The sequence below is a fragment of the Sarcophilus harrisii genome, chromosome 4 (genome assembly GCF_902635505.1).
Source record: "Sarcophilus harrisii chromosome 4, mSarHar1.11, whole genome shotgun sequence".
In the NCBI taxonomy this organism is placed as follows: Eukaryota; Metazoa; Chordata; class Mammalia; order Dasyuromorphia; family Dasyuridae; genus Sarcophilus; species Sarcophilus harrisii.
The window spans coordinates 201,259,940-201,281,882 of NC_045429.1; the positions used below are offsets into that span (position 1 = coordinate 201,259,940).

General features: G+C 30.6%; 1 protein-coding gene across 3 annotated transcripts in view; it reads right to left on the bottom strand.

Moving 5' to 3' along the window:
• The window catches only part of GRIK2 (glutamate ionotropic receptor kainate type subunit 2), an 827,779-nt gene that overhangs the window by 33,095 nt on the left and 772,741 nt on the right, over nucleotides 1-21,943 (bottom strand). For all 3 annotated transcript variants that reach the window (XM_031964481.1, XM_031964483.1, XM_031964482.1), the window contains one exon: nucleotides 7,727-7,952. In XM_031964481.1, the coding sequence (XP_031820341.1) occupies nucleotides 7,727-7,952 (226 nt within the window). The remainder of the gene's footprint in view (nucleotides 1-7,726; nucleotides 7,953-21,943) is intronic.

The window sequence follows — 21,943 nt, forward strand, 5'->3', positions numbered from 1 at the left end:
CATAGAAACTACTGTGGTGACAAAGGAAGATACAAACACAAACTCAGAAGAGGAAATATGAATATGTCTCAAGCCCAAAAAGTCCTCTTGGAAGAGCTCAAAAAGGATTTTAAAAATCAAGTAAAAAAGGTAAAAGAAAATGTGGAAAAAGAAATGAAAGTTATGGAAGGGAATTATGAAAAAAGAGTCAACAACTTTGAAAAGAAAGCATAAGAACTGACTGAAGAAAACAACTCCTTAAAAATAGAATTGGCCAAATGGAAAGGGAGGTACAAACACTCACTGAAGAAAATATTTTTTATTTTTTTATAAAGCTTTTTATTTTCAAAACATATGCATGGATAATTTGACAACACTGACACTTGCATAGTCTTGTGCTTCAGATAGAAAATAATTTCTTAAAAGTTAGAACTGGGAAAATGGAAGCTAATGTCTCTATGATACAACAAGAATCAGTCAAATGAAATCAAAAGAATGAAAAGAAAATAGATAAAGACATAAAGCACCTCATTTAAACTACTCACCTCAAAAATAGATCTAGGAGAGATAATTTAAAATTTTTTGGACTTTATAATATAAAGAAGAAAGAACTTGTATCTATTTTTTCTAAAATTCTGTTCATCTCTTTAAGTTCTTTCTTGTATTAGGACAAAAATACGTCAAAATCAAATGAAGAGATGCAAAAATATTAAATGCATCATTTTCAGATCATGATGCAATAAAAGTATATGTAATGAAGGGCAATAGTAAAGATAGATAAAAATTAATTGGAAACTAAATAGCCTAATCCTAAACAATGAGTGGTTCAAACAATGAATCATAAAAACAATAAAAATTCTCATTAAAGAGAATAATAAAATGAGGAAATATATCAAAATGTATGGGATGCAGCAACAATAGTTCTTAAGGAAAATTTTATATCTCTAGCTGCTTACATGAATAAAATGAAGAAAATGCAGATCAATAAATTGGGCACACAACTAAAAAATCTTGGGAAAAGAACTAATTAAAAATTTCCAATTAAATACCAAATTAGAAATTCTGAAAATCGAAGGACAGATTAATAAAAATGAAAGCAAAAAAAAAATTGAACTAATAAATAAAAGTCAAATCTAAACACCTGGGAAAATGTCAACTGGTCATGGGAGACCCAAGTCAATATAATAAAAATGATAATTCTTCCTAATCTACTTTATTTATTCAAAGCTTTATCAATTAAACTATCAAAAATTATTTGATAGAGTTAGAAAAAATAATGACAATATTTATCTGGAAAAAAAAGATAAAAAATATCAAGGAATTTAATGAAAAATTACAAAGGAATATAGCCTAGCCATATATACAACTATATTATAAAGTGGCAATTATCAAAATTATTTGGTCCTGACTAAGAAAGATCATTGGAATAAATTAAATACACAAGAACACAGTAATAAATTATTACAGAAACTTGTGGAATCTTTGGAGATTTTGGAATAAAAAATAATTATCTGACAAAAACTGCTGGGAAAACTAAAACACTGCAATGATACAAGACAATTTCAAAAAATGCATAAAGGGAAATGCTATCTATATCTAGAGAAAGAACTATGGAGTCTGAATGCAGATCGAAGTATACCATTTTATCTTTCTTTTTTTATTGTTCTGGCTTTTCATTTTTGTTCTGATATTCTTTCATAGGAGGACTAATATTGAAATGTGTTTACATGATTGCATATATATATAAAACCTGTATCAGGTTGTTTACTGTTTTGGAAAGGTGATGAAAAAGCAAGAAAGGAGAAAAAAATTTGAAAGTGAAAAATCTCTTAAAAATGAACCTTGGGAAAAAAGTATTTTATTCATATTTACCTCATTTTTTCTAATCTTTTTTCTCCTTGAATTTTTCCCATGAAAGGAAAGTAAAAGAAAATGATGCTAAACAGAAACAAATAGCAGACATTAACCCGGATGTGCTTTCCAATGCTATAGCTTTCCTGTCAGCACATGACCTGCTGTGCCTTTCTGTCCTACTCACAAAGTGGTACCTATAATCAACATTGGAGCTGTAGAGAATAAATAGGCTTTTAACATTGGCAATCAGAAAGAGGGGAAGTAATGCTGCAGAAAACATCATTAGTTAGTAATGTTCCCTTTTCCGATAAAATAGATTATTGCCTATAGTGAAGCAAAGAAACAGCACTTCAATGGATTCTAATTTCTAGTTATTCCTTAATGAAAAGTGCTGCAAATTGCCATTTTCACCTCTCCAACAGGACATTTTTTCTATCTTTCTTTCTTTAGAAATATAAAGTAATGCAAGGTTCAGTTAACTAATTACAAGTCAGAACACATGTCTTTGACAAACTACCAACATAATGAATGTGTCTTTTTTTAAAGGTGGGAAAAGATCTTTTTAGATTTTAAATTCTAGAATCAATTTAATATTGCCCAAACATAATTAAACTAGCAGATGTTTACCCAACATCTACCTTCATGGTATTTGTTGCTGATTACTCCACTAAGGTATTTTGGTATAAGCAGAACCTCCCTAATTAAATAGCATGCCTCTGACACATTCAGTTTTCCTCTACCACAGCAATGAGTCTCACACTTCCATTGATGAATTGTGATGACACATGCACTAAATGAATCACACAGGAGAAATTATAGTACATAACTAAACAGTAGCATCCACAATCATGTTTGGACTTTACTAATAAGCCAAAGAACAAGGATTAAAAAAAATGAATGTTTGTTCATTTTAATGACATTATATGTTGATTTTCCCTTTCAAAAGATTCACCATATTTTAAAGAAGCTTTTTCTTCTTGGCAACATAGACATACTATGTACAGTTGAAGAAAGAAAATAAAGCTTCAAGACAGAGGATTTGAATTAAAATCTCAGCTCATTTACATTTTATCTATATGACCTTAGACAAGTCATTTCTTTCTGAGCCTCAGGTTCTTCAAATTGAAAGTGATTATAATTGCTAATTTTTAAAATTCCTTCTAGCAAGTTTCTCTGATAAGGCCTCATTTCTCAAATATAGAGGAAACTGAGTCAAATTTATAAAAACATTAAAAGCCATTCCCTAATTTGATAAGTAGTTAAAAGATATTAACTATGCCGAAAGGGCTATAAAATCATGCATATCGTTTGACCTAACAATACCACTACTAAGCATAAATCCCAAAAGAGATTTAAAAAAAATGACATACATATAAAAATATTTATCAGCTCTTTTCAGAGAAAAAAGAATTGTAAATAGAGGCCCATCAATTGGGCAATGACTGAATAGATTGTGATATGTGATATGTGATGTGACTATGATGGAATATTACTGTTGTATAAGAAATGATGAGCAGTTTACTCTCAGAAAAAAAAAAAAAAAAAAAACATGAAAAGTCCTCCATGAATTCAAGCAAAGTGAAATATAGTAATGTTGTGGGATTATCATCTGTAAATGAATTTGCTATTCTCAGCAATATAATTATCTAAGACTACTATAAAGAACTTTTGATGAAAAATGCTATCCATACCCAGAGAAAGAACTGATTATTTCTGAATACAGAATGAAGCATACTTTTCTTTTACTTTATTTTTCTTGAGTATTTTTTTTTTTTTGGAGGGGATCTATGTTTTCTTTCACAACATGACTTTTATGGAAAAGTTTTACATAACTTCACATGTGCCTTCTGAATGAAGGGAGAATGGGGAGGAAGGCAGAAAATCTAAAACTCAGTTTTAAAAACAAATGTAAAAAGTTATTTTACATGTAATTAGGGAAAATAAAAATATTAAATAGCTTTTGAAATTCCTTCTAGATTTATGAACTTAAGACTTACAACGTGGATATCACAGAAAACAGAGATGTTCTTTTTTTTTCCCCCTCATGTTGGCAAAGTCTGAAGTTTTATTCTAACCTATTCAGAAGTGACATTTGTGACATTCACAATCTTATAGAAACTTGTTTCCATTTTGCAATCATCCAGACCCATGCAACAAATTAATCTTTCATGAGAGAGAAGTAATACCAGATTATATTTTGTCATGATTTACAGTCTTTATTTGATCAATTTTAGATAGATGATTTGGGAAATATTTAAATATAATTTTACAGTGTCCCCTTTTAAGAAAGATATGGGTTTCAAACCTCCTTCCTTACCTGTGCCTGGAAAAACCATTGTATACAACAGAAATGGTGCTACATTTAGAGCCAGTAGATCTGTTTTTGATCCCCAGTACTGTCACTTACTACTTAAATGGACTTGGGCAAATCACTTAATCTCTCTGTCTTAGTTTTTACATCTCTAAAGTTAGGACATTGGGCTAAGAAGCATCTAATTTCCTTCCATGTTTTAATATGTTCTATAATTTAAAAAAAAAGATTCATGATTGAATTTACTGTGTATAATTGGGTGGAATAAGTTGACTGTAGTTGGCAAATATAAATTGTTGTTTGCCTAAAGTTGTTTTTGTTGTTGTTTTTGTTTTTAATAGGGGAGAGGGAAACACAGGGAGAGCAGGGGAATCAAACCTCATCCTCAATTACTATAGAACTCCATGATATTGTGCTTATTAATGGCATAGCCAAATATAAATAATTCATGAAGTCATATTTCTAGCAGAGGTATGAAATAGCAGATCATAAATTATTGCCTGAAACCTTTTTCTCTGCAGTGAAGTCTTTAATTTAAGGGAGTGGAGTGTGAAATACCTTTTTCTAGATCATACTTTTTTGATGAAATTTTATGAATGCAAACTGCTTTCAAAATGTTCCTATTCCAAATAATATTTTAATTATGTTCTATGATATGAATGAATAGAAAAATTTATTCATTCAAAGTCTTGGCTTAAATGTTTTTAACTCAAATTTTAGGAAAACAATTATATTGAAAGGGCAGAGTAAAAAAAAAAAATATCTTAAAATCCATCTCACTGTGCAAATGACCAAAATAGTGATGCCTTCATATTCAAATTATCCTGTCCAGATATATTTCTTTTTAGATTCATGTTGAAAACACAAAAATAATAGATATATAAAATATATTCCTTTTTCAAAAATCAGTATATTGGACATGTATTTGTTGTTAAGATGAAGAGGAAAATGACATTATGATGCACATTGTGCTTCATACTTCCTTTGGTACCGAAAATATATAGGAATGAAATGAAAACAATCATCCTGAAATAATTCCAAGTGAAAGTCTCAGTTTTTTAGTTTGATTTTTTGAATTTATATGAGTTTATATTGCTCTCTTCCATTAAAGTCTCAGGAGGCTCTACTAGCAGGTTTTGAATCTCACTTCCATACCAGATCAGATTTATAATAGTAAACACTATACCTTTTCTAAAGCTCATTAGTTTAAAAATAATCATGAAATTTAAAGATAAATGATTCTATCTAGAAGTCACAAGACAAAAGGTATGTCCCTCAAAATTATTACATTTAAGAATCTGCAGTTGCTCAGACCTTGTCAAATATTGTGATAACATTCATAATTATATACGTTTCTAAAGTGTTTTCTTCAAAGCAGTTCTGTGATATTTTATTTTCCAAATAATATATCAACATAAAATAAATATATCGACATAAATATTAACAATAAATATATAAAATATCGACATATCTATTTTCCAGAAGTTATGATTTGTCTGGCATTATATAGCTAATCTATACCTAAAGTAGTATCTGAACCTAAGTTTCTGGATTCAAAAGTTCTGATTTAAATGACCATGTTATATTATCTTATCATCATGAGAGATGTTGTCAATAACTTTTTTTCACTCCATAAGTACCAAGGGTTGTCCAGATTCAAAAGCCTTTATCTTACAATTTTTTTTGAGATTAACTGAGGGATATATTCAGAATTAAATTACAGGAAATCTTCAATTTATAAAATAGAGGACAATTGAAAAATATATTTAAAAATAAATTTTATAGAGAGTTATTTTCCCAATCACAAGTATCTCATTGAAACATATCCTCCAGTGGTCTAAGCAGAAACTTTTTCTGTGTAGCTGTGTGTGTGTGTGTGTGTGTTTTTGTGTGTGTGTGTATGTGTATGTCTGTGTGGCTGTATATGTATGAAAAAAGAAGTTTTTATGTGACAGGACTCATACTGTAGTATTTCAATCACTCAAGATTTGGATGCTTAGTATTTTCTCTTTAAAATAAAAAAGTATCATTTTTAGAAGTCTTAACAAAATAATAGAATGTCTTTTTAAAGTATTTGGGATTGGAGGAAGGTTCAATAAGGTGTTTCATTTAAGGACATATTCAGAAATTACTGATTTTCTTTTTTTCCTTTTTTTTTAACTAAGATTTGCCATAAGTCTCATTGGGATACAAAATAGTGTTGACACAAATCTTTGAAGTGCATAATCTCAAGCATTTAGAAAGGTTGAAAGCAAGTAAATCCACACCCTATAAGTTTTCAAACAGGTAACATTCTTATAAAACTTATTCAAAATGAAGAATGCTTATAGTATTATATAAAATTACATAAATTGTTGTTGTTTTATATTCCATCTGAAGCACTAGCAACACCCTCACATTTTTTGACATATACAATGTATATTATTCCCAACTAAAAAAAGATAGATATAAATAATTTGTTATTTAAGTCAATTTGCTCTGTGTGTGTGTGTCTCTGTGTGTGTGTGTATTGATTGTGTATTGATTGACCTTTGACCTGGAAATCCATTTGCTTCCTTCCTCTTTGGGAATATGGTGCAGGCCTATAAAGATTTAGACTCTAAGATCTATCCATAGTTTTCAGCAAGGCAAGCCTCAACTGTGACCATTTTCTTTTAAAAGCATCATTGTCTTTTTGTGATTTAAGGAAATTTGCTCTAGTTCTAACATAAACAGATTATCCTCTTCTATTACTAACTTTATTTAACTAGTTTTTAAAACTTTGACTCAATAAATTTCAATTTTATGCTATTGTATTTTTTTCATCATCATGTTATGGATAGAAATTTCATTGAAGATTATCTAGGATCTCTTCTTTTTGATGAATAAGAAACCTGAGTTTCAAAAAAGTAAAGCAATTTGCTCACACAAAAAGAAAGGAAAAAATAAAGGAATGAAGGAAGGAATACCTTTTTAAATATCTACTATGTCCTGGTTACTGTGCTGAATGATTTACAAACATTATGACAAATAATCTTCACAACAATTCTGAGAAGGTAGTTCTAATATTATTTCCATTTTAGAGTTGAGGAAATTGAAACAAAATGAGGTTTAGTGATTTGCCCAGAATCACAAAACTAGTAAGTATCTAAAGCTGAAATTGAACTCAGGTCTACCTGACTCTAAACCTAGTATTCTATTCAATGCATTACCTAGTTACCTCAGGTATTTAGTACTGGAACTAGGACAAGATCATAAGTCTCTCAACTCAATTTCTGTTTCAGGTAAACTTACTCTATATGTAGTAAACAATAGATAAAATCATTTTAATATGCTAATTGTCAATAAAGAAGTAACCAATAAGAATATGTTACATTTACATGTATATTTACTACTTATATAATGATCCACTTTCCATTTCCACACAACTATTCAAATTTAAAGATGCAAATGTTGTCCTGCTTCTAATTACTCCAAGAGCAAAGCATACTGTTGAGGTCAAACAAAAAATCCTTAATGGCATATGGAATCATTATTTTTTCCCATCCTCTTGCAGCAACTAAGATTAATGAACAAAGTACAAATAGCTGACGTGTAACCTACCCATGGGAGTGCCAACGCCATAACCTTTGGAGTCTATAAGGCCACCAATCTGTGTCAGGTTACAGTTCCGCTGAGTGACAAACTCTATGGTTGTTGACTCCATTAGGAAGGCATAATCAGAGGTTAATACACGCTGGATACCTTCTTCATTACTTTTGACAAGCACTGACTGCCTCCTGCTACTCATAAAGGCCCACATTTTGTCATAAGTAGAGATTTTGGATTTCTGCAATAAAAAAGAGAAAAAGACATTTTTTTCTAACAACAAAAAAGATCAAAAGTCCCAGTTCATACTTCACACATGAAAGCTATAAATGGAATTTCTATGAAGATAATTGCATTATATATATATATATATATATATATATATATATATATACATACCTATATATGTTTAAATATGTAGGTATACATATATGTATTATCTATGTATGTTATATACACTAAGTGAATATCATTGTATGCAATGTTTTACAAGCCATTCTTATCAGTGTTATCATTGTCTTTCCCAAAATTCCATGATCTAGAAAGCTTTATATGATATAGTCTGCTAATATGCAATGGTAAAGTGGGAAATATGAAATAAAATTAAAAGAGTAGTGTGTGTATGTACGTGTATATATGTACATGTATATTCATAGACAATATTTCATCTGTCATTCTTAACCTTCACTATTTTCATTTCTTTAAATCTGGGAGAGAGAATGGGCCTAGAGTAACACTGCAATGAAAGGGGCTCTATAAGCGATTTGTCACTTTAACCTTCAAAGAGGCATTGACTTCTATGTATATATGAAGAGGCTAAGAGTATTTCTTCCAAATAAGTATGAGTTTACATCATCACCAAGATGCATTCTACTTATTGTGAAGCTTATTGCCATTTGCTATGTGACAGCAAGAAATCTTTCATTTGAATTTCTTTTAATAACTACAAATAGTCAGGACAAATAAAATGGAATATTTTTATATTTTATAGACAAAGCTCAAGGGTGTTTTATCAGGGTTTCACTGCCAAAGAGGAAGAAGAGATTATCATCAGAATGCATTGATAAAACGTGCATTTGAAGAGACTAGTTCATACCTATCCACTAAAGGCTGATTTGATAATCATTATCCTTGACAACATGTCACAGAAATATAGTAAAATATGTCATTTTTCTACACAACAGACCTATATTGATAGGAATGATGATATTGTACTCAAAAGCGCAAGCCTTTATTTTCTCCCAAATGAAATTATGAGCAATATACTGGTAAGTTAGACATACTTCTATTTTTTGCAAATTTAGTTTGTACATCAACTTGCAGAGAAAAATAGTGCCAGAATGAATGCTGTCACAATTTTTATGATGACAGTATAAAATTAATGATGTACTATCTCATCAAAATTACATATACATATAATGCTTCTAAAATAATGTAGGCTCATAGATATATCTATAAACATATCTTTCAGAGAAGCAACAAAACTTGTAGAAAATATAAAGGTTCATAATTTGAAAGAAAGCAATGCAAGCATCTACACTAAGATGACTAGAATGACAGGTTTTAGTAGATGTGGAAGCCTGCCAGCTTCCTCTAGAAACTGTCTTGCAGCTAGCAAATAAATTAAAGAAAATTATTCAGGATATGATCAAATTTAGCTCTAAATCATTAAAACAAGTAATTAGAAATGGTCTGTATTCATTTATCTACTTGAATAAGTAGAATAAGTAGAAATGATCTGTATTCATTCATCTATTTGAATATGAATATTGACAGAAAAGCAAAGAATAATTTAACATATATGGATTATTTTTTTAAATTCTGAAAGTCAAGGATATTTAAAATAAAATCTTCCAAGTAGAATAGACTGTAATATAGACTGAGGATAGCAAAGAAGGCCTTAGATGTATTCTATCAATGAAGAGGAGGATTTACAAAAAAATTCAAAACCTATCGTAAGTGATTGCGATTTTATTTGTCTGTTAGTGTTGTTTTGTTTAAAAATATAGTAACTTACCAGAATGGGTGAGTTGAATCTAAATTACCCAATAGAAAATGATTTTATATTCAAAGTGGTAGAAGACCATTTATATGCTATATATATAATTAGAATTGTCACATCCTTATTCATGGAAAGGGGAAATGTAAAATTCTTACTTGGGTTCAGTAGAAATACTCAGAATAAACAAAGATCAAAAGTATTACCTGAGATAAAGTATTACCCGAATCATATAGATATTTGCCTCTAACCTCTGCTTCATTTTAGCTACAAAAATGTGACCTTTCAGTAATTTTTCTTACATCTTGCAAACATCTGTTGTTATCTTTACTTTTATGAATGTTACATGTCAACACTTGCCATAGTTACAGGTAAAAATACTAAAAATAGCCTACAAAAATAGGTAAATTTGCTTTAAAGGTGGCTACTGTAATGGAATATTAAATTAAGGACAGAAGAAAACACCATCATCAACAAGAAAATCAATTATTTACCCCATCCCCCCAAAAAAAGGAATATAAAATGGTGATATAAAGAAAAACAATTTCTCTATACAGATGAATGCAAAGTTCTTCCATATGTTCATGTGGATTTTGTCTATACAATGTCAACATAGTATTTTATCCAAACTAAATTCATTTATTCTAGTTCACTTCAAAGAAAAATACCATTCATTGACTCAACTAAGAACCAGAGTATTTGCTCAGAAAAGAACCATTTAGGAGGTTGTCTTTGGAGCATTTATACTCATGGAATTAATATAAGTATCAAATACAACTGTAGAAAATAATTGTAGAACCAGCATAATGTAAAAAAGTTAAAAGAGAACTAATCATTCTAAATATCAAAGTGTCAATATTATTAAACCACATGTAAAACACCAAAGCACAGTGCAATGATATAATCTAAGGGATAATATAGAATTTTAAGAAATTTACCAATTTTAAGAAAAAATACCAAATCAGATAGAATATCGTGTAGAAAAGTACATCAGTTCTTAATCAATTATTAAAAATAAAACTAGCTGTTTTATCATTTCCTTTTTTCATCAAAACGCCTTTCCTGGGTATTGTTTTTATATAATTCAAAGAGTTTGCATGAGTAATCTCTTTGCAGATATAAATAACATAACTAATCTATGTCTGAGCATCCATTATGACCTTTGAATACATTCATAAATGGGATTATTATAGAAATATCATAACTATTAGATCAAATACATAGCAAATAAGGGATTCTACATTTTTCATTTGCTTGAGAAAAAAAGTTGAATTTGCATTTGTTTAGGAAGACATTCAGAATGTTCTTAACACTTTATCATTACAAAGGATACCTTTAACAAATATTTTTATTTCAAATATAATTGAAAAATTGAAATATAATTGAAGATAGAGATACTTGCAACTATCATCTTTTAAAATGTTATTATTTTTTCTGAGATAATTGGGGTTAAATGACTTGCCCAGGGTCACACAGTCGGGATGTATTAAGTGTCTGAGGCCAGATTTGTAAAATTCTTTTGAAAAAAATCAGTATATAGGAATGTATTTCTTTGGATTAAAAAATTTAAATAATATGTGTTTTCATCCAACTATTCTGGAGAGCAATTTGGAACTATGCCCAAAAAAGTTATCAAACTGTGCACACTGTTTGATCGAGCAGTGTTTCTACTGGGCTTATACCTCAAAGAGATACTAAAGAAGGGAAAGGGACCTGTATGTGCCAAAATGTTTGTGGCAGCCCTGTTTGTAGTGGCTAGAAGCTGGAAAATGACTGGATGTCCATCAATTGGAGAATGGTTGAGTAAACTGTGGTATATGAATGTTATAGAATATTATTGTTCTGTAAGAAATAAGAAATGCTGCTGTTCCAGCAGCATGAATACAGAGAGGATTAGCAAGACTTACATGAACTGATGCTGAGTGAAATGAGCAGAACCAGATCATTATATACCTCAACAACGATACTGTATGAGGATGTATGATGGAAGTGGATTTCTTCGACAAAGAGAAGATCTAACTCAGTTTCAATTGATCAAGGATGGACAGAAGCAGCTACACCCAAAGAAAGAACGCTAGGAAATGAATGTAAACTGCTTGCATTTTTGTTTTTCCTCCCGGGTTATTTATACCTTCTGAATCCAATTTTCCCTGAGCAACAAGAGAACTGTTTGGTTCTGCACACATATATTGTATCTAAGATATACTGTAACCTCTTTAACATGTATAGGACTGCTTGCCATCTGGGGGAGGGAGTGGAGAGAGGGAGGGGAAAAATAGGAACAGAAGTGAGTACAAGGGATAATGTTGCAAAAAATTACCCTGGCATGGGTTCTGGCTATAAAAAGTTATTTAAAAAAAATATGTGTTTTGTTACTGCCCTTTCATTGGTAAAAGGGAAATGCTGATTTTATTTTCATATAAAAACCTTTGAATGTCTTTCTCACAATATAAATTTCCTGCCTCAGACCTCCTTTAGCAATTACTATCTATACCAATTTACACACTTTATTATCTACTGCCTTATTCTATTATTTAAATATCTCATGTATACTTCATTTTCCCAACAACACTGCAACTCACTGATGATAGAAATATTTTTTATACTTCTGCACACTTCACTCTAATTCTCCCTTTCTCACACCCAGTACCAAGTTATTGGTAAGAATTGGTAAGCCAAGACCTTTTCTCCACTTTCTGTAGAAGCATAAATTTATAGATCTTCCTGATTCTATTTATCTTGCAAGTTTTCTCAAAAACTTTCCATAAGAAATTCTATTGGGCATCAGATACTTTAAATGCCAAAGGAAATAAAAGGAGGATAAAACCATCTGGTTATATCTCTTCTGTCTTCGTGATATACAGAGGTTACTAGAAAAAGGAAGAAGCATGCAGCTTGACAGAGTAGAAGAAGTTTTGATCTGGAATCGAAGAATCATGGCTTTATACCCCCCTCCATTGCTTACTACTTATATGATTCTGGGCAAGTCACAACCTCCTTGGATCTCAGTTTTTTCTTCTGTAAAATGAAAGGATTAAACAAGATGGCTCTAAGGTCCTTCCATATCTAGATCCTTGTAATTGTGACAAGAACATATTGTGACAAAGAATAGATATAGGACATGGATGTTAACATAGCTTATGCTTTCTCTTACTTTAGTTCATATATTAAGGATCATGGCGAAATAGGGAGGTGAATGAAGTAGATAGAGTTATGACAAATTCTCCTAACAAAGTAAAACTCAATAAAGCCAGAATTCAAGGATCTGCCTTTCAAACTTTGGGAAGTCCCATCATCTACTATAGTATGAAACTCTTGTCATAGCAACACTTAAGTGTTATACCTAAATTGAAGGAATATCAAATTGACAAAATCATAGACACAGTAGGTGACTAGGTTCATAATTTTGAAACCCGGTAGGACTTTCAATCCTGAATCATGACAATATTAACACTGCAGTAAGACTTCAGTGGAAACTGAATAAATTTTCATTACTAAATACCTATTATACATCTACAGTAGGCAAATAACAAAGTCCTTTTCATTTGAATATTCTAATGGGTAAATTCTCTCTCTTTATATATACATATACACATACACACACACACACATATATACACATATGTATGTATATATGTATAGATAGATAGATAAATAGATGTGACTATTTTTTCAAACATGATGACCAATTTGAAATTTGACTTGAATATTAGAAGATATCCTAATACCAGATCCCACAAAACATATTAGAGATATTAGAGAACCAATGTGTCATAGTATCATGTAGGGGTTGGAATCCAAAGACTTAGGTTTAGATTTAAGGATGTTACTTTATTGGTATTAATCAGACATTTTTTCATATTGATGTCTTTGTGACCTCAAATGAGGTATGTTTTAGCAAAGATGTTGATGTAATTTGCCCCTTCCTTCTCCAGCTAGCTTATTTACAGATGAAGAAATTGAGGTAAATAGGGTTAAGTAACTTATCCAGGGTCACACAGCTAGTAAGTGATTGAAACTGGATTGGAACTCAGGAAGATGATTCGTCTTCTCTCCAGAGCCAGCACTCTATCTACTACACCACCTGAGATTGTTACTACTTATGTAAATGGAGAAAAGTCAGTTAAGTTACTCTAGGTCATTACTTCTTCATTTGCAAAGTTCAAAGATTGGTTTAAGATCCCTTCTAGCTCTAGAAGTGTAATGTCACTCAGCATCAATAGATACCTTTATGCTGTGCTGGCCTATAACATTAATTTAAAAGCCTTTCAATTTAAAGTCTTGAATATAATAAGAAGACACAAAGAAAGAACAGTTCATTATATAATAGGCACTAGGTGGTACTGAAGATAGTGTATTTGTTGGACTTGGGGTCTGGCCAGACCTGTCTTAGATACTTACTGTGTAACCCTGGGTAAATTATTTAATCTTTGCTTGTCTCAGTTTCCAGACCAGTCTTAGATACTTATTAACTGTGTAACCCTGGGTAAATTATTTAATCTCTGCTTGTCTCAGTTTTCTCATTTGTAAAATTAAGACAATGCTAGAAATTTTAATTCCCAAGGTTTTTATGGGTAAAATAAGATATTTGTAAAGCATTTTGTAAACATTAAAGCACAATATAAATGACAGCATTATTACTATTGTTATTAAAGAATATGAGATGTGGAGATCTTGAAAACTATCTTATATAAATACCACCAATATACATAATAATAGATAAAGTAACTTGTTCAAGGTGACAGTGGGACAATGTGGACTAAACTTGGGTTTCAATTCCCTGTCAAATATTTTTTATAATGACACACTGAGTTTATTATCTTTTTTCCTCTTCAACTGTTTTTGCTTTCCCCACATACTGGAAGAAAGGTGCTTTGTTATAAAATATTTTTTTGTTGTTGTTTTAAAAAGACCTGTATTTAAAACTAACTTAGAAATCATCAGTTAAGTGACTATGAAAATTAACTTGACATTAAAATAAGGTTAATGCTTAGTATTAGTCCTCAAAGAAAAAAAATTGGGACTAATTTTTAATCAATTACAGATATTTAAGTGTATTGAATTCTTGGATACTAGGAAACAGACTGCTTAAAAAAACATTCAGACATCTCGAGTAAAAAAGGATAATTTCTTTAGGTCTCTCCTTGACTGAATAAACTACTTAGCATCAGTGATTTTCCTGTTCTCTTATTCCAAGCCTATCTAAACCACCTGCTGATCTGTAATTGGATTTCCTAAGTAGAGCTCCAAGCCAGGAAGGAGAAGCCCTATGAAAAGAATCAGTCTGTCCCAAGGTATAATACACCTCCCAATATAAATTAATAAACCCACACATTATCTTACAATATAATCTCCTGTGAGTGTGGAGAGTATGAGCCAGTTCATCAGGGAATAGAAACTCCTAAATATCGTCTTTTGCGTTCTTATTTTTTTTGGTGCCTTCTTGCAATAACAGTAATAATACTATTGACCCCTCCAAAAAAGTTCAAAGTACTTATTCACCCTTTTATTAAGTATTCTACTTGATTTAAATACACATAAAATCATCCTTCAAGTTTTCATTATGAAATGAATATTCATCAAGGATGTCAAAAGTATAAAAATAATAAAAGTAATCTATTGGTATTTACATAGCAGTTTAAAATTATATAAAAAAATATTGTATCTCGTTTGTCACAAGACTAAGTCAGATACTATGATTATGCCCACACAATAGATGAGGAAACTGAGAGTAAGAGAAGTTAAATAATTTGTCCAGAATCACATAGTAAATTTCTGATGCAGGATTTACACTCAAATCCTAACATTTGAGTGACAGAGCTGTCTTGCTAAATGAGATAATCAATATATACAAATATTACTCTATTCCTTTATGTTGACAAAGAATACCCTAGATTCTTAACAGTCATTCCAGTTTAGCACCAAGTTTTCACAGGTCTGCCAAACTGAAAAGTTTTTACTTTAGTTTTCGGAAGACCCTAAATACATTTTCTCTAAGAATTCACATGGCTAAATGTAGAGAGATTCATAGTCAGAAGACGGTGATGGAGGATGAGAAGGTTTATAAACGTATCATTGTTTTCTAGACTTAATTCTATCTTTTTTTTTTTTTTTTTTGCTATTCTAGATCCCAGAGTACCTTCCCTTGAATTCTCCTCTCCTCCTCATTCATTTTTGTTTCCCCCAGCTTCCTTATTATTTCATATAGCTGATATTTCACTGACTCAGGATGTTCATGTCTGGGAGTATTTACTTTACCAGATTGCTGAGCCTAGTAAACTCTCATGTGAACCAGCTGATTGAATTTTTGCTACATCAGCATCAAACCAATCAAACCCATTCATATAGAACTCTCTTTTTTTGTAATGGCAGGTTTCATAGCCCATAGAGCAGAAATGAAGAAAAGTAGGAAAAGGTGTTGCTGTCAAGAAGACAGTTACAAGCAATAAGAAATGCAGCACATGGAAAATGATTTTTACTCATGTGACAGATATGCTTATTTTTTCTTGTTTCAGGAAATATAATTCAACTTAAATATGTTAAAATCTTTAGAAGGACAGCTAATAAATGAATATAGAATTAACTTATTAGCTAACCTAATAGAGCTTTACATTAATTTTTTTGATGTTGAAATGGTTTGAGATTTTATACCCTTCAATTCACTAAAGCATTTAAGAAAATTTCTTTATCTTTCCAATGATTTATTTTCTTCCTTTTTTGGGGAGAGGGGAAGAAAGATGGCACAGAACAACAATGTGATTACATATATAGAATATTAAAATTGAATGCAGGCTCCTCTGAGGTAATATTTTGCCTTTATGAGGTAATTAATAACTTTGGGAAAGCAATCTGCAAACTTTAAAACATCATATACACATTATTATTATGAAAAAAACCACTTAAACTATCTAAATTCAGTTTCCTCCCCCATAAAGTAGGGTTAAAAGTGTCTTTTCTACCAACCTTAAGGTTGTTCTGAGACTTAAGTGAAAATATATAAATATACTTATATGCACATATTTATATACATATTATTTTATAAACATATATATAATATTTTGTAAACTTTAAATAAATGGAAGTTATCAGATTATATTGTTTTTACCTTTTGGTGGAATTCAGAAAAAGAAATCGCTAAGGGAAGCCACTATTCTGTAATTATCCTTTAATATTAAATATTTATGAAATGGATTGTTATTGTCATATCTGACTCTTCATGACTCCCATATAGGGTTTTCTTGGCAAAGATACTAGAGTGGTTTACCATTTCCTTTTCCAATGAATAAAAGCAGACACAGTTTAGGAACTCTATCCACTGAGGCTCCTAGCTTCCTCTATGAAATACATAGATGATTAAAAAACTGATTGTTGTAGTTGAACAAATTTTCGTAAAACAAAAGCTTAATTCCAGGAGAATAGATGAAAGCATTATTGATACTTCAGTAGCAAACTAAATGATGAAAAAGGCTATCTCATTCTCTTCCTATTTGGTTTTGATGTTCTCTACTACATCTACATTTTGCAAACTTTTTGTTTTGATGATTGTTGGTTTTTTTCAGTCATTTTTCAGTGATATCCAACTCATCATGGCCCCATTTGAAGTTTTCTTGGCAAGAGGCCTGGAATCTTTAATCATTTCCTTCTTTAGCTCATTTTGCAGATGAGCAACTGAGGTAACCAGGGGTAAGGGAATTGCCCAGGGTCATGCAACTAGTAGGCTGCCTTTAAACTGAGGAATATGAATCTTTCTGACTCTAAGCTTGATGCATTATCCAGTGCTGCCCCTATCTAATCTGGAAATAATAAATATTTGGTGGAGTGATTGACATCTATTAAATATTATTGTTAGGTTTTTTTATTGATAAATGGTATATTTGAGACATCATGGGTGGCAGTTCAGTCTGAGAAAATATGGTCACCCTTCTATGGTTTCTGGTAGTAATTCCCCAACATTGCATTGAATAATTATCTTCTTTCACTTTTACAAATCTTATTATAAACATTTCTTTGATGTTATTTTTTGTTATCATACTATTAGAAAATCTAATGGCATTGGCCATTATCGACTTTTGCTTTTTTTTTTTTTTTTCTTACCTTTTTAAAATAGAGACCTCAGGATGATATGCCTCGGAATTCATTAGTATCATATATCCTTTTGTGAGAACAATTTCCAAAATTCTTCTCATTGAGTGGCATTATGTATATGTGTATCAATTTAAATATCTTTGTTCTACTTTGTTTTGATTTCAAAATGCCAATAATTAAGATTATTAAGACAAATCTTTTTTCTGTTATAATTATGCTTGATATAGCATATCTGTGTATATTAAATGATTCAAAGAAACTCAAATTTTCCTTGTTGTAGAGTAAGAATTCTATACTGTAATTTTAAATGGCATTTTGATAATATTAGAAAAAAATTCCATAGGATGAAGGTACTATTTAATATATATATACATATACATATACATATATATATATGTATATGTATATATATATGTACATATACACTTATTGATAGGTTCATATAACTTGGTGGCATCCATACTCATCAAATGACTAAAAATGTTTTGATTTAATTTCCTTTTTGAAATCCACGCTTAGTTCTATTTAGGGAAAATTAGCCAGATTTAAAACTAGGTAGAATCATTATAAGATTAAACTATTTTCCTGAAAAATGCCATATTTCATGCCAGCTGTCTGAGACATTATTTGATATGTCTTTTAAGTTGAAAACAATTTTCCATGAGAATATAAAATACTCCAGTGTTTTTTGCTAATGTTTGGGTTTCTTTTATGTGTTTAAAATACATGAAGAAGCCATAAGTACAAATTTAAGTAAAAAGCTTTATGATTATCCATAAAAAATATTTTCAATGTTATGGCAGTTTAATTTTATGTCATTTTGTGTTTACTAATTGCCAAATCAATAACAAGTTGTTCTTTATAAACAAACCTAGAATTTTGGGAACATGACATTTTTTTCTCATCATAAACAAATTACTTTTTATATAATTATCCTCAGTTGGTTTTTAAGTGATAAAATATATGAAAACTTTGTTTAAAGCATACAAACACTCATGACTGTGCTGGAGACAGTTGTACAACCTTGTTAAATTTCAATGTGAGCAATTACAGCTCAGAGATTGACAAAGGTTATAAATCACACTTTATTTATTATTTTTTAGGTAGTCTAAATTTAAGAAAGTTATGAAATTGAGGTAAATTAAGTTTTATACTACTCCTTTTCTGATATCTAGTTAATATTAACTAGTAAACCCCTAAAAACATGTAATTGGCTAATATTTGAAGATGTTCTCATATTTTGGAAACAAATGTGTGATGCCTTCTCTTAATATAAGTGGGATTAGACTTATGCCCAAGAGGATGTTGGAAAAAAATGTTTTGCTACCAGTTCATGTACCACTGTGAAGTGTTTGAGCTAATATTTAGATTGTATATGGCTCTGACACTTTCCAGTTTTGTAGGAAGCTAACCTATTAGTCATATTCCTTCACATAATTGTTCTATCATTTATGGAAAAGAAGCTTTCTGTTTCTTGTTTCATCAAACTACCATTTTTTACTATATCAGTGTTCCTCCAACTTCATAAAATATCACAACTTTTTTATATCTTCCTCCTCCAAAGATTGATTTTTCTTATTTCTTTTCTTCTTAAGACTGCTGTAAAGCACTATAAATGAATGCTGATTTATTACTTTGTTCTCTGTATTGCTTTCATTCCTCATATCACTTTATCCTTTTGATTTTAGATTGTAATAACTGATTAAAAAGTCAATAATTTCACATATAGATATATATACACAAACACACATATACCTATTTTTATGTTTAAATTTCTTTTTATTCCTTTAATTAGGTAACATAGCAATCAATTTTTCTCCAAAATGTACCAGCTACATATTGATATGATCTAATGAGGCCTTTCCACAGATCTTCACTTACTCTCTCAAGATCCTTTGATCAAGGTGGTAATTGATAATTATCCTTTAAAAGCTCCATATTTCTCTCTCTGGTTATTAATGTGGCAATAAATGCAACATATTTTGCTGAATGCAAGTCCAGAAATGTTTTTATACTTTATTTCTAACATTAATGGGGTGCATTTTCTAATGATAATTCTATCAGATGCTGGTTTTTAAAAACTCGTAGTTGTGGTATAATTTATCTATTGATAGGTTCATGCTACCAAACTAAACACAGGCTTTTCAGCACTCCAGTTTAAGTATGTCTATCTCCAATAAAAACAATTTGAGATGGTGGTCTGTTTTGTTATTACAAAAACAATTGTTGAATTTGCCCTAAATGAAGTTTTCAAAGGGTCTTCAGCTTTTCCTTCTTCAAATTTTAGTAGCTCATAGATTCCACCTAATTAAGGGGAATTTAGAGACTTTTTGTTTTTGTTATTGCTTTATACTGTTATGGGCCAGAACTTGAAACAAGGTGCTAAGTCAGTGGAATTGATAGAGACAATAGTTAGCATGGTGCTTAACAGTTCTCTAGCTCAGTACATGTACTTAGTACTTACTATAGTTCTACAAGATTCACACCTTTATGAGAGCATATATAAGCTAGGAGCCTCAGCCAAGATTCAGTCGGGGAGATTCAGAAGCCAGAGAAGGCAGGTGGGAACTCAAACTCTCAGAACCAAGGCCAGACTGAAAGGCTTTCCAGAAAGCTGCCCAGCCCCAGGAAGGAGATAATAAAGTATCTGGACTATAAGAAAGCTAACTGGGCCGCAGGAAAGGAGACAAGACTTGGAAAGAGACAATAAAGGATTTGGACTTTAATCCAAAGTCTGTACTTGTGGGTGATTACTGAACTGAAATGAAGGCTGCCTCCAGAGAACCCAAGAAAACCTCAACAGAAAATATTACATTTTAGAGAAGAATATTACAATACTGATTAGCAATATGTTTTCTTTATGTTTAGAGTACAGGATACCATCGATAGAAAACAATACGAAGCCTTTGCCTATTACTTATGAGACTTATTTTCAGGTTTTTGGCATTATTAAAAAATAATTGCAAATTAAAATCAATTGCAAAATTTTTAAAAATTGCAAAATTTTAGGCTCCTTCATGCTTACTTAATGGACTACACATTTTAGTGAACAGTGCCATAATCCTGAAAAGTATATTCTATATTCCAGGAGGTGGAATATTTGGTATTTCTGATTTGTCCTGATATTCCTTGTTTTCTTAGTATCTGATCAAAATAATCATGACAACTCTTTTTTTGTAGTTAGTTTATAGCTTACCTCATCTATTTCTTAGATTTGTAAGGATACTTTAATATCACTGGTTTTGGTGCAATAACATCTCCAGAGTCCCACCAGTCAGCATTTCAGGATTCCTGCTAGGTTATCATATCTGCCATTGCTATCTCAAGAGCACACAGAATTCCTGCCACTGACTGACTTTGCAATTTCTATTGTCCCTCTCTTGGGACATAGACAGTGGATGACTTTCAGAGATATTACTGTTGTTGTTGTTATAATATTGTTATTGTTATAATTAGTCATCATTATTAAAAGACTTTAAGAGACCTTGTTACATACAATGTGAGGACCTAGTGAAATAAAAGTGTCTAATGAACCTTACAACACTATAAAAAGTCATTTTAGTATTGTTGTTATTCTTATAAAGTAAGGATAGCACTTTTCATAGTATAAAAGGTTTATTAATTTTATTAACATCACACAAATAAATATAATCTCATTGACTTTTAAAAGAATGTCCCTTGAACAAGTTATTTTAAAGAAATTATTAAATTCAGCAACCTTGTTCATTCTGCTTGCTCTTATGCAAATTAGAATTTCAAAGTCAGTTTGAGGACACTAGTTTCTTTTATGTTAAGACCATTGCCACCTCCTAGAGTAGCAAGACAATAATTGTCATAATATTTGTATTATTTCTTGAGAACTGAGCTAAGATTTAAGTTTTATAGATAATGGTCAGAAGGAAAGTTTATGTAATGAAAATTCTCAGAGATAAGTCTTATTTTAAATAGATCAGCCAAATAACATCAACAACCACAAGAAAATCCATGCAACATTTTGAAATACATTGCAGTATTATATTTAATTTCATTGCTAATATAGTTGGGACTTTCTAAGATTTAAATCACTACTATGTTGAAATAGCCTAATCAGGATTTTAGCAAAGATTTAAAAATAAATCTTAACAACCAGTTTCTCTAACCTCCTATCA